This window comes from Pan troglodytes, chromosome 4 (genome assembly GCF_028858775.2).
Source record: "Pan troglodytes isolate AG18354 chromosome 4, NHGRI_mPanTro3-v2.0_pri, whole genome shotgun sequence".
Taxonomy (NCBI): domain Eukaryota; kingdom Metazoa; phylum Chordata; class Mammalia; order Primates; family Hominidae; genus Pan; species Pan troglodytes.
Window position 1 is genome coordinate 167,740,270 of NC_072402.2, and position 12,955 is coordinate 167,753,224.

General features: G+C 46.9%; 1 protein-coding gene across 8 annotated transcripts in view; it reads left to right on the forward strand.

Moving 5' to 3' along the window:
• Positions 1-2,246, forward strand: part of DOCK2 (dedicator of cytokinesis 2) — a 442,545-nt gene extending 440,299 nt beyond the window's left edge. For all 8 annotated transcript variants that reach the window (XR_001718032.4, XM_016954162.4, XM_063811659.1 and 5 more), the window contains 2 exons: positions 704-846; positions 1,663-2,246. Coding sequence is in view for 7 of the 8 variants with exons in the window: in XM_016954162.4 (XP_016809651.1) it covers positions 704-846; positions 1,663-1,725 (206 nt within the window). In the remaining variant the exon portion in view is untranslated. The remainder of the gene's footprint in view (positions 1-703; positions 847-1,662) is intronic.
• The last annotated feature ends 10,709 nt before the right edge of the window (positions 2,247-12,955 follow it).

Below are 12,955 nucleotides of genomic sequence, written 5' to 3' on the forward strand. Positions count from 1 at the left end.
TGCCTATCACCAGCCAGCAAATGGCAGAGGCTGAGTTCAGACCCAGGCCCTCTTCCCTGGAACAGGCACCTACCCACTGCCCCGCCACCGCCCCCAGGATAGCCTGAACACAGCTGCAACATTTGGCCCAAGCCATTTCACTGGTATCTGCTCAGCAGGTCTCACCACACCCTGGCGGTCTGGGCTCTTTCTCCCATTTGGCCAATGTCAAAACCAGCAGTCAGAGAGTAACTAATTTTTCATGTCTCTGTGACGCCAAGCTGGGGCTGTAACCACTAGGTCATCTGGCCCCTCCACCAGGTGACACGTGGGTTTGAGACTCTCTTCCCACTGTCTCCTGCAATGGGGAGAGAAATCCAGGGTGTTGGTGTTGGGAGCTGGAGGAAGAGTAAGCTCACACTGTCCCCTGCCTTGGAGCAGAAGGTTCTGTTTCCCGGGGATGTCAGGGCTTTGGGGCAAGGTTTTGACCAGGAGCCAGGAGGCTGAACCCTTGTCTGTAGGGTGGGCAATCTTCACTTCAAGAGGACAGCTTCAATGTCCCCTGGCATGGCAGGAAATAGGCATCCTGCCTCCTGCTTGGCACATACAATGTGTGATCCCTGGATGCTGGCTCTGTCCCCCAGCCCTCCCCCTGTCTACCTCCCCCAAGGCACTGCCCCTCCTCTACCCACCCATTCACACCCCAGCTCTGCTCTCCTTCTAGCCCTGGCGCTCTCAGTGGCAGGCATCCCTGGGTTGGATGAGGCCAACACATCTCCCCGCCTCAGCCAGACCTTCCTCCAACTCTCAGATGGTGACAAGAAGACACTCACACGGAAGAAGGTCAATCAGTTCTTCAAGACAATGGTGAGGACACTGAGGGTGGAAGGAAAGGAAGGCATTGGGAGGAGAAGGGGAAGAGAGCAATGCAGAGAGAAGAAAATGGGGGGTTGTGTGTGCATATGTGGTCATTCCTAGGGAGGCATAGTCAGGAGGCCCTGAGTTCTGGGACACTGTGCAGCAATGCCCAGAGGGCAGTTCTCCTCTGGGGCCTCAGGCAGCTCCTCTGACCAGGATTGACCCCAGCTAGGGATGTGCAGGACCCAGGGACCTCAGAAGCAGTAGGTGGCCTACCCTCGCCTAAACTGCCCCTTAGTGCTCCAGCACTTTTCTATTCAACCTATATCACAAAATCCTACAAATTGAACATTAGTTTCCAAGCGCTGATTCTGCAAGTCCCATCTCCTATTGTTACTTGTTGGCCTTTGCTCAAGATCAAGAAGGTACCATAACACATCTGATCCTCAAGGTAATATGAAATCAGGACTCTGCTACTACAAATATCTCAAGTTTACCGTGAGCACACGATGAGTCAGGCACCATGCTAAGCACTTCCCAAGCATGGTGCCATTTGAGCTCCCACTCTTAGGATTTTATATGGGAGGCTCACAGGGTTTGGTAAGTGAGGTGCCCAAGTCCACATGGCTAGTGAGCCTGGGCTCACTCTACTGTCTACCACTGCCTTTCTGGCCAAAGCCAAGGACATAGCAGCTCACATTCACTGGGCTTTGGGCAGGGGTCAGTGTTGGGGCCCTTGTGATTAGGACTGGGAAGCTCCATTTTGGTGCTTAATCTGATAATCGCATCTTGGTTTTGTGCTTGTTTATTCTCTTCTCTCAAAAGCTGGCCAGCAAATCGGCTGAAGAAGGCAAACAGATCCCAGACTCGCTGTCCACGGACCTGTGAGCTGCTGCTGACTAGGGCTGCATGGGAGAGCCAGGGAGGGGAGTTTCTGGAAGAGGAAAGCCATGCGTGGAACATCGAAGCCTCAGAGAGTGGGAGACTGTCCCCATCAGTTGTCCTTACTTAGAGGAGACAGAGAGGCCAATCAGGTCCCAGAGCTTGAGTGCTAACAAGCCCAGCATCCCCTGGGGCTGTGATCATGGTGGATGAGGAAGCCTCAATGTAGATTCCTGAACTCAAGGTACCAGCAAGAATGCCTTCTCCCAGTGTGCTCTCCCCAACATCCTAGGCACAGCTTTCATAACCCAGTTTCTTAGGTGTAAGAAACTGTTTTTATCTCATTTATTAAGTCTCAGAACTTAACAGAAAAGGAAGCCTTTTAAATATTCTTTTTAATTTTATTTTAGATTAACAGTTTTGTACTTTACATTTTTTTATACAACCAACCAGTTTCTTTTCTAGCCAATCATCTCTGAAGAGTTGCTGTTTCCTACTGACAATAAAAAATGTTCTCTTGGTTCGAATAATTGTTGCCTGATTCTGTTGGCTGACTCTCCTGGGCCCAGGACTGGGCAGGAAGCTCCCTGGAAGGAAGGCAGGCCCAGGGGCTGCAGTGATGTGAAGGAGCCTGGTGATGCCCTTGCCCAATGCCAAATTTCCCCACCTCATCTATGAGAAGATTCTTCAAGAATCTCCATGACTCTTGTTCCTTAGGAGCCAAACCCTGGGCTACCAGCATGTTAAAAAAGTTGCCCTGGTCTTCCTCACGAATCTGAATAGTGGAGTGTCATACCTCCTTTCTCCACCTTTAGAAAGAGATGGCAAGACCACCCAAGCCAGGTCACTCTAGTAAAGACCAAACATAATGCCAAAGAGTTAGGAAAAGAGGGGTCTGAGGTCCAGTGGACTTATGGTCCAGCTCTTGGATCTTGTCACCGGCTCCCAAGTGGTGGCTTTTCTTGGAGGAATTCTCAGGTTTTTCAGATGAGGCCCAAAGGAGGTGAGTAGCTTTGTCAGGCAGCAGCAAGAGAGGATGGGAGCAAAGTCCCCACGTCTGGATCCTACAGAGAGCAGGGAGCTGTGCAGGGGAGGGGTCCAGAAGGAGGCAGAGGACTGCATTTGAGAAGGAAATTAATACTGGGTAAGTGCATGACAACACAGGTTTCAGAACTAGAGCCATCTGGAAACCTTGGGGTGGATGCTCGTTTACAGGCTGGGTCCCTGGGGTATAGTAAGAGATGAGAAAGAATGATGATGGTAGCTCAAATTTATTGAGCCCTGACTGTCTCTGGGACAGTGTTATAGACATGATAAGAATGAACTTCCTAAGTCTAGACAGCAGCCCTAGGAGGTAGATACGATTGCTACCCAGATGAAGAAATGGAGGCACAGAAGCATGAAGTGACCCAAGATCACACGCTTAGTAATGGAATGGCTGGGATTCAAACCCAGACAGCTGGGTGGGAAGCCTGACTCTTAGGCACCACCCTACATTGTCTCTGGGACACCTTAGTGCACAGAATATCCTGAGTCTTGGTAGCCTTTATCCACCCCAGCCTGTCCCTGGTGGCCTCTATGTCCCTGCTGCAAGCCCCATTTGAAGACGTGTTGCCTAGTTCAGCTTCTAGTTTCCTCAACAGTCTAAAAAGTCCTGTTGCGATGATTGTTGGGGTTTGGGCTACAACAAACACCTTTGGGTTCCCTAAGGTGAGTAGGCAGCACCTGGAGGATTGGACTCTATTACAAGCGTGGGCTTCTCATGCCTGCTTTTTCTCTTATTATGAACTGATAAAATCCTACTGTTTAGCTTTGACATGTAAGCCCTTCCAAATACCAGTGGGCAGTGGGGGCCAGGGAGGAGGGGGCAAATCTCAACAAGGAAAAGAAAATGGTTCTCCCTTTTCCCACAACTACAGAAAAACAGATATGATCCTGTGCCTTGAAACTACAGATGTTACCCTCACTCGGGAGTACTGAAAAACACCCATACTCAGAGGTTGTTGCTATGTCGTCCCGGGAAAGTAAGCTTTAACCCCTAAAAATTCTGTAACTGATTGATCTTCTCGCTTAACACTGTGTGACCCTGGTAATAATATTTCTGAGTTCTATTTTCTGAAGATTATCAATATCTATGAGTTTTCTTATTAAGTCTGAAGGGGACCATTGGCACTTCCCTGTTTTCCTATATAAATGGAGCAAGACGTTAAACCCATAAACAGGGTTTGAAAGTCAAATCTCATTTCAGTTAAGACTGTCATCAGGTTGACAGCCCACTTAATCCTTTGCCAGAAAAATTTTAGATGCTGCCATTACATGGCAGGAACAACAATGCCAGTAGTAATAACAATAACAAGCAATAATAATAATACAGCTGCCACTTACCAGGCACTTACTCTATATGTCATTTCCTTAAATCCTCACACCAATCCTATGAGCTAGAAACTACGGTCCCAATCACATTGATGTGAAACTCAATTCCAAGGTTGAGGAGTTTGTGATGTGGCCTTGTCACCCGACTAGTAAGGGACACAGCCATCTCTATGCACTCCAAGCCTCGTGATCTTAATCCACACATTCACTTTATACCTGGGACCTCAGCTCAATGTCAGACTCTATTTCACCGTCCATGATTGTTTGCAAGTCTTCTCCTACAATGCCAATGGTGGCACCTGGGAAAAATGAAGGTGGGGTTAGGCATTTGGCATAGCCCTCCTGGTACCACCGATGTTCCCTTATTGTATACAAGTTCTGTCCAAAACAAGCTAGTCATCTCAAGGAAGGGTGTATGCCTCAGAATTTCCAGGAGGTAGCATTGGATGGGATTGGAGGAAGGATCTCTTTATATGTCTTCCCTTCTTGATGCTGTTTTCTGGGACCCTTAGGGACCACTTCATCCAGTGCTCTCATTTTACACAGTTAAGTGATCTCTCCAATGGCTGTGATCAGCAGGACCCAATCTGGAATCCAGGTCTTCTTCCAGGTAATCTCCCATCAGTGGAACTCTCTCACCTTCTCTTTAAGCACCCAGTGACCCTTGTTCTCTGTCTCCAAGACAGGGTTGATATCTGCCATTCATACTTTAGTTTGATCTAGAGCACTACATTCCCTTCCTTTCCTTAAGGGAGGGGTATTTTTAGCCTTTATTCCTAAGCATGGAGTAGAAGTCTTCCTTCTTTCTTCTAGGCTTTCAGGCTTATGTCAGCAAGTAGAAGAGAAATTGAGGGAAACAAATGGCCTTCCCAGCATCCAAAATCAGGCTGGGCTCTGCTTTCCAGACATGCTAACCTGTAACACATCTGTATGCCTCTCCTGGCTGAAACCTGGGTGTTTCTGCCTCCCTGCCATAGCTTCAGTTCCCTAGGAAACAGATCCTCAGGCAATGATTGAATGCCATGCTCTTTTGGGTGTGCAATCTTAGGGTGAAGGAAAGAGGGAAAAGGGATTGGAAGCAATGGAAGTTGAGGTATTAACTCTACTTGTCTCTGGTTCACACTAAGCCACAAAGAGACTCAACTTGTCAGGCAGCATTGAGCAGGGTATCTTTGGGCAGGGTATAATAGAGAAATCAAACCCCAGAAGAGTCTGTAAAAAGGAGAAAGTCCGGGCGTGGTGGCTCACGCCTGTAATCCCAGCAGTTACGGAGGCCAAGGTGGGTGGGTCATGAGGTCAAGAGATCAAGACCATCCTGGCCAACATGGTGAAACCCTGTCTCTACTAAAAATACAAAAATTAGCCAGGTGTGGTGGCATGCACCTGTAGTCCCAGCTACTCAGGAGGCTGAGGCAGGAGAATCACTTGAACCTGGGAGGTGGAGTTTGCAGTGAGCCGAGATTGTGCCACTGCACTTCAGCCTGGCAACAGAGTGAGACTCTGTCAAAAAAAAAAAAAAGAGGAAGAAAAGGGAATGTATTTGCCCAGCTTGCCCCTACCTCAGTCTCCTGTTTCTAGTAGTAAGTTCCTCCTGTTGGGTATGGTAAAACCCTTCATGGTTTTACCTGTGGATTGCATCATTTAGCCCTTTCAGTAGCTGCTTGGGAAGCTAGATCCCATGCCCCACAAAGTGGCATTCCATCCAAGGGCAGAATTTGTGTAAGAAACCAGCAACTCAGGGAATAAGCCAGTAGTCTGGGCTCTGTTGCAGCAAGAAAAGGGAAGAGCAAGGCCTTATGGACAAGCAACTGGTGGACTCCAGGTGGGAGGACCATGTGAACCTAAGTTGGCTGCAGTGGCTTCTGAGGTAGAGCAGACAGCTGGCGGCCCAGGAAACCATGGCCTCTGAAGGAGCCGAAAAGGCATATGAGATTGTCTGAGACATTCAGACCCTCACATGCCCCTTCTGTTATCTCCTGCTCCTATTATAGCTTGTGAATCTTCTCTCTCTCTCTCTCTCTGTGTGTGTGTGTGTGTGTGTGTGTGTATAAGATGTACTTTCTCCTTTCCTACAAAAAGATGAACAAATCCATATGCTTTCTCCTTTCCTAGGAGGGGATGTCCAAGTCCATGTGCTTTTTCCTTTCCACATGTCCAAGTCCACATGCTTTCTTTCCCAATAAGAGATGTCCAAATTCATGTGCTTTCTCCTTTCCCAAGAAGGGATGTCCCAGTCCAAGCAGTCACAGAGTCCATTTCAAGGTGGCATTTAGTTGTGATCTCCCACACAACCTACAGCAAGAAGATTTGTGAAAGAAGCCATGATAGCTACTGCAGCTGGACCAAGACTATAATAGATACTCATTATCTCCTTCCTCCACCACCCAGTTAAGTGTCTCTGACCCACAGGTCACACTTCATCTGAACTGGGTTGCCTGCCTGCTGGGCTGCTCAGACCTCTTATCCCCAAAGGGTCTGAGTCTAATTGCTCCACCCTTCTTGGTTTGTGGTTGTTGTAATTACCTAGTGATCATTACCAGTGGGCATGAGTGTACTAAGAAAGGGCCCAGTGACCCCCTTGGTTCCAGGCACGCTCCTCTCTGCGCCTATTGAATCAACATCCGAGGTCCTCATGTAATCAGGGTCAGTTGCTGTTCCATGAGCATGATAAGCCAAAGTGGCCAAGTGGTCGTCACACCTCCAGTTCAATGGGGGCATCACTCTGGCCCTACCTTGTGATCATATTATGGGTTGATTTGTGTCCTTCTAAAATTCACATGTTGAAATAATAACGTCCAGTACCTCAAGATGTGACCTTATTTGAAGATAGGGTCTTTAAACAGGTAATAAAGTTAAAACAAGGTCATTAGGGTGGGTATTAATTCAACATGACTGATGTCCTTATAAAAAGAGGAAATTTAGAGAAAGATGGGCACACAGGGAGAATGCCATGTGAAGATAAAGGCACAGATTGGAGGGATGCATCTGCAAGCCAAGGAACACCAGATTGCCAGCAAACCACCAAAAGCTAGGGGCAAGGCATAAACAGATTCTCTCTCTCAGTATCTAGGAAAAAAAAACAGTCCTGCCAACACCTTGATTTCAGGCTTCTGATCTCTAGAACTGTGAGACAATAAACTTTTGTTGTTTAAGCCACCCAGTCTGTGGTATTTGTTGCAGTGGCCCTAGCAAACAAACACAGACCGGGACCTCACATCTTACAAAGCCCAAGATGGCAAGGACAGGAGGCATCAATCCCATGAGTAGGTCACTGGTGTGAGAGTGAGAAGGGCTTTTGTACTCTCACACCAGGTCCCCAGCTTTAGGAGATTTTGAAGACATAGTATTATACACCGCCCATAGTATTATACATCACCCACTGTCCACTGAATTTTCTACAGACTGGAGGACAGCTCCCTGGGAGGTAGTGTCCCCCACTGGAACCTTGGCTGAGCCTCTAAAAGGCTGTGCTCTGTTCCATCAGGTTGGCTGCTTCTGAATGATGGGCTTCATGGTAAAGCTGATGAATCCCACGGCCTTGAACCCATTATGTTAAGTTCCTTGCTGAGAATGGGTCCCTTGTTCCAGCTGAAGGTTTGTGGGATCCCAACTCAATGAATAAGGTTTTTCTGTAAGCCCTTAGATGATAATGCAGACAGAAACATCATGGGCCTTGGAAGGCAACCCCATATCTAGAGGATGTTTTGATCATGATAAGCATGAATTGTTGTTCTTTGCAGGGTGGAAAGGTCTCAGTGTAAGTGACCCATGTTTCCCTAAGAAATGGTGCATGTAATAGACTCAGTGTCAGTCTCTGCTGCTAGCAGGTGGACACTTTGCAGTAGAAATAGCTATACCACACTTGGTGAGAGGAATTCCATATTGTTGAACCTAGGTAGAGCCTCCGTCTCTGCCACCATGACCACTTGATCACAGGCCCATTGCGCATGCAATGGATGGCAGAGGAGCAAAGCTGAGCTACAGGACTGATCATCCAACTTCCTTGATGGTTGAAAGACTGATCTGTGGTCTTTCTGGTGAGCAGTAAAACACAGATCTGCAAATTTTGAGTCTGCTCCCATTGGATCATGAACATACTTCTTGCCCAGACCCCCAATAATGAATCTTCCAGTATTATTCTTTTCAGTCCTCTGACCAATCAACAAAGCCATTCTTTATTGCCCAGGAGAATAAATGTCTATCTCAGTTCATGTTCCCCTCTTTTTAGGGAAGACAGCCAAATGTACTGCTCATAGCCCTATCACTGGGCTGCAACACAGCTGCAGTCCATTTCCAGCTAGCATTAACATAGTATGCCTTCTCCATAAGTTGGCCTTGTAGAATCCCTCCATAAGTCCAAAAGTATGGGTTGAAGGACAGGCATGAATTAAGCAAAAGTAGGTACCCTGGAATTCTGGGTCATCAGTTTTTATCATTTACTCTTGCCTTCAAGACTTGCTTGAGCCTGATGCCAAAGATACCACTTTCATAATATGATGGATTTCTGCCACGCTCTGCCTTATGATGTGGATGCAACCATGATGCCCATGATGGACATCTCAGGTTGCATGGTCCCTTGGTGTCCCATAGTGAGGAGCTCAACTTCTGAGGAGACCCAGTAGCATTCTGAGAGCTATTTTTCAGACAGAGAGTCAAGGAGAACATAAGTTTGATTTAGATTCTGAGAGGTATGTGCTGTAATCATCCTATAGGGTCTTGTTAGCATCTCCACTCAGCATCCACATCTGCCGTGAATATCTCCACGGTAATCAGATATGGCCTCAGAGGCAGAGCAGCTAGAACCACAGCCTAGACCTGCTTCAGAGCATTTGTCTCTAGGTTCACTCAAACTGGCATACTCCAGAGTCACCTGATAACAAATTGGAAGCAGTAGTCCACATTTTCTTTGTCCAAGATCCAAAAAGACTCATCGGCTTCTATGTCTCTTTTTTAGTAAAACAAAATGTAAGATGCAGGCTGGATGCGGTGGCTCATGCCTGTAATCCCAGCACTTTGGGAGGCTGAGGCAGGTGAATCACTTGAGGTCAGTAGTTCGAGATCAGCCTGATCAATATGGTGAAATCCCATCTCTACTAAAAAATACAAAAATTAGCCAGGTGTGGTGGTGCACAACTGTAGTCCCAGCTACTCAGGAAGCTGAGTTGGGAGGATCACTTGAACCCAAGAGGCGGAGGTTGTGGTGAGCTGAGATCATGCCACTGCACTCCAGCCTGGGCAACAGAGCGAGACTCCATCTCAAAAAAAAAAAAAAAAAAGTAAGATGCAACAGCTTGTTATTTATATTAAAGGTGATGTCCCAGCATGCCCTAACAACTGGAGCCCAAAAATTGGTAACAGTCACATTGGTGACATATATCAGGCCCCTAAATCACTCAGGTTTATCAACCCACCCTTGTAGCATGTATGTGTCTTGGTGGGGAATCTAGGGTGCCTGACACTCCCTGATCACCAAGCCAATGAACATGATGTTATGCATGTAGAGGAACAGTGTGATGTTTCTGGAAATACCAGTATAAGCACGGTCTCTATGGACTATCTTAGGACAGAGAAAAGGAGAGTTGACACTGCACCGAGTCTACCCAGTGCAGATACCCTGTTGTCCTGCCATAGCAAAGCAACCTGCTTTTCATGTTCCTTTCATATGAATGCTAAGAAGAAAACATTCATGAAACGAATAACCACATCCCAAGGAGCAGAGGCGGTACTGACCCATTCCTGTAAAGACACGAAAGTCCACCTAGCATCTAGTGATATTGATGGTAGTCCACTATCATCTGTCAAGATTCGATTCATATTTAGAGACAGACAGGTGAATTGAATGGGAATATTATAGGGGCCACTGGCCCTACGTTCTTCAAATCTTCAACAGCTGTGTTTATCTCTGCAATTCTTGTGTCTGATCTTGACAAAACAGGCTTCCACTCAGACCTTCCTACTGTAATGGGTCTAACTGCCCAGGTCAACAAACAGATGCATAAGTGAGTGTGTTCTACATTCAGGAATCAGGCCAAGACCCCTATCACTTGTTCTCCAATGGTCCACACTCCAACCTGAGGACCATCATGGAGTTTTACATCCCCTGATATTGGTGTTAATTCAGATCTCATATCTACTTGGCTTTGAGGGATCCAGATATTTCCTTTTCCCTGGTTCACAGTCACCCTGGAAATAGTCATAAGTCCCTTTGGGAAAATTTAGAGAACTATTTCCTGAAGATACTTGTGAGTACATTGCAGGGTTTTGTCTTAAAGAATCAGCCTCCCCTTCAATCAATGGGCCTTGATGTAGATCTGAAAGCTGAGCGAGGGGTCACAATTTCCCATAACCATGGCTGATTTTCTGATTATGTAAACCAAGCAACAATCTACATAGCTTCTCATCTATTTGGCCTCTGGAAATACCATCACCTACAGTGGTCAGTGTGGGTTACAGATCCTACAGGTCCCTGTGGGTTAAGGCACGCTGATTGTCTCTCTCACCCTGTTGCTCATTGTGATAATTACCTCTACTTAGGACCTGAAAGTCAGATGTAGGTACCTGCCTTTCCTAAACTAGGAGTCCGTCAGTCCATCATCCCCACTGACATGAGGGAGCCCAGTTCCATGCTGACATCACCTGCCATTAACATTGACCTAGAGAGGATGGCCACTCCCATGCTTGGTGTCTCTATTTGTTTCCTGTGGCTGCTATAGCAAATAATAAACAAAACCCAAACAAACAAAAAGCTTCAGGAGTTTTAAACAACAGAAATGTGTCCCTTCACAGTTCCAGAGGCTGGAAGTCTGAAATCCAGGTGTCAGCAGGGCCATGCTCCCTCTGAAGGCTTCAGGGAAGAATCTTCCCTTGCCTCCTCCTGGCTTCTGGCGGTCAGCGATGCCTGGTGTTACTTGGCTTGCAGCGGCATCACTCCAGTTTCTGCATCCAACTTCACATGGCCACCTTCTCTGCGTGTGTGCCTGTGTCTCGTGTCTCTCCGTTTCTAATTTTCCCTGTTCCTATAAGGACACCAGTCATTGGATTTAGACCACCCTAATTCAGGATAGCCTCATTTTAACTTGATTACCTCTGCAAAGACCCTATTTCCAAGTAAGATCACATTCCCAGGTTACCCAGGGTTAGGACTTCAACATATATTCTTGAGTACACAATTCAACCCATAATACAGGTACCCTTTACTTTTTGTCCTAAATGAAAAAAATATATATGTCCTTTAGGCTCTCCCAGGGAACATAATCTCAAGTCAGGCATAATAAATTTCTTCTAAAACATCCACTTCCCTAAGCTGCCTGATCCCTTCTGAACTAACAGTGTTGAATAAACCAAGTTCCGGTGTGTCTACTCCATTCAATATAGGCCACCCTCAGTCCCAGCTTCAAGGAACTATCTTGGAAAACTATCAAAACCAGCACTGGGCGTCTGCCCTAACATTGAATCCCAAGCCAGGAACATGCGCCCCATGCTAATGAATTCTCCTCTATCTGATCTTATTTCCAAAAACTTCCTAAGCCTTGGCACCCTCAGATCCACTCCCATGCATATTCCCAGTGCCACCAGCTAGATCCTGCAATTCTATGTAAGCTGTATCTTCCCAAGGCAGGAGACACAGCTCCCCTCCCAGGCTGTGCTCCCCTCTCAGACCGGATTCTGGTTGCTGGGTGGAGGCAGTAAGGGGCGGTGGAGTCAGTTCTCCAGAGGAACAAGCATCCACTTGCAGAGCATGTGTTTCAAGCAAGAGCTCCAAGAAAGGGGAGGCCATTCCCTTCTGATAAGAGAGAAGGGCCTGCTTCTGCCAGGCAGGATGTTTAGGGGATTCAAAATGTTCAGGCTTACAGGGCTGAAGGTTTCTACATCAGATCTTTGGCTGCAGTCTTCCTGTGAGGGCGCTGACTTTACTGGAGGAGGCTATTGAAGCTTTGCATTCCTGTCTTTGCAAGTCTTTCACCCTTTTAACCAGACTCTAACCCAATTTCAGCAGAGTCTGCTCAGCAACTGCATGAGATGAGGTCTCTAAAATATTTCAAACCAGCTGTGACGGGCACCATAGTAACCCCTCAGTGATGGCTGTATGCTAATCCCTGGAGCCTGTGAATATGTTAGGTTACCTGACAAAGGAGAATTAAGGTTGCAGATGGAATTAAGGTTTGCTGATCAGCTGAGTTTAAGATCATGGAGATTATGCAGGATTATCCAGATTGGTCCCACGTAATGACAGGGGTCTTTAAAAGCGGAAAGAGGAGGCAGCAGAGGAGAATCAGAGGATGCCATGTGAGAGGAAGTCACTGCCTGTTGCTGGCTTTGAAGACGGAGGAAGGGGGTCATGAGCCCAGGGATGCAGGAAGCCTCTAGATGCTGGGAAAAGCAAGGAAACAGATTCAGCCCTAGACAGGAACGTAGCTCTGCTAACACTTTGTTTTTAACCAAGCGGGATCCATGTCAGTCTTCTGGTCCGCAGACTTAAGATAATGAATTTGTGTTATTTTGAGCCATGAAGTGGGTGATCATTTGTTGTAGCACAATACGGCAACAGGAAACAGAGAGACCCTTTGATATTGACAGCGTGTCTTTGGCTGTCCCAGCCTAGCAGTTTCTATTTGAAAGACCTCCAGGACAATCCAAGTAGCCATCCTACTCCACAGTTGTTGTAATTATTATTATCCTGTAACCAGTTGAGCACCTCAGCTATTTGATCACCCAGTGCATGCTGCACCTCATTTTGCAGGTAGAAGCATAAGGAACGATGATGTCACCATGTGTGAGGAGCTATTTCCATCCCACTTACTACTAGCAGCAGGGAGTTCTATTGCCTTGGGACATGAGCAATGCAACTCCAAAATCCCATCCT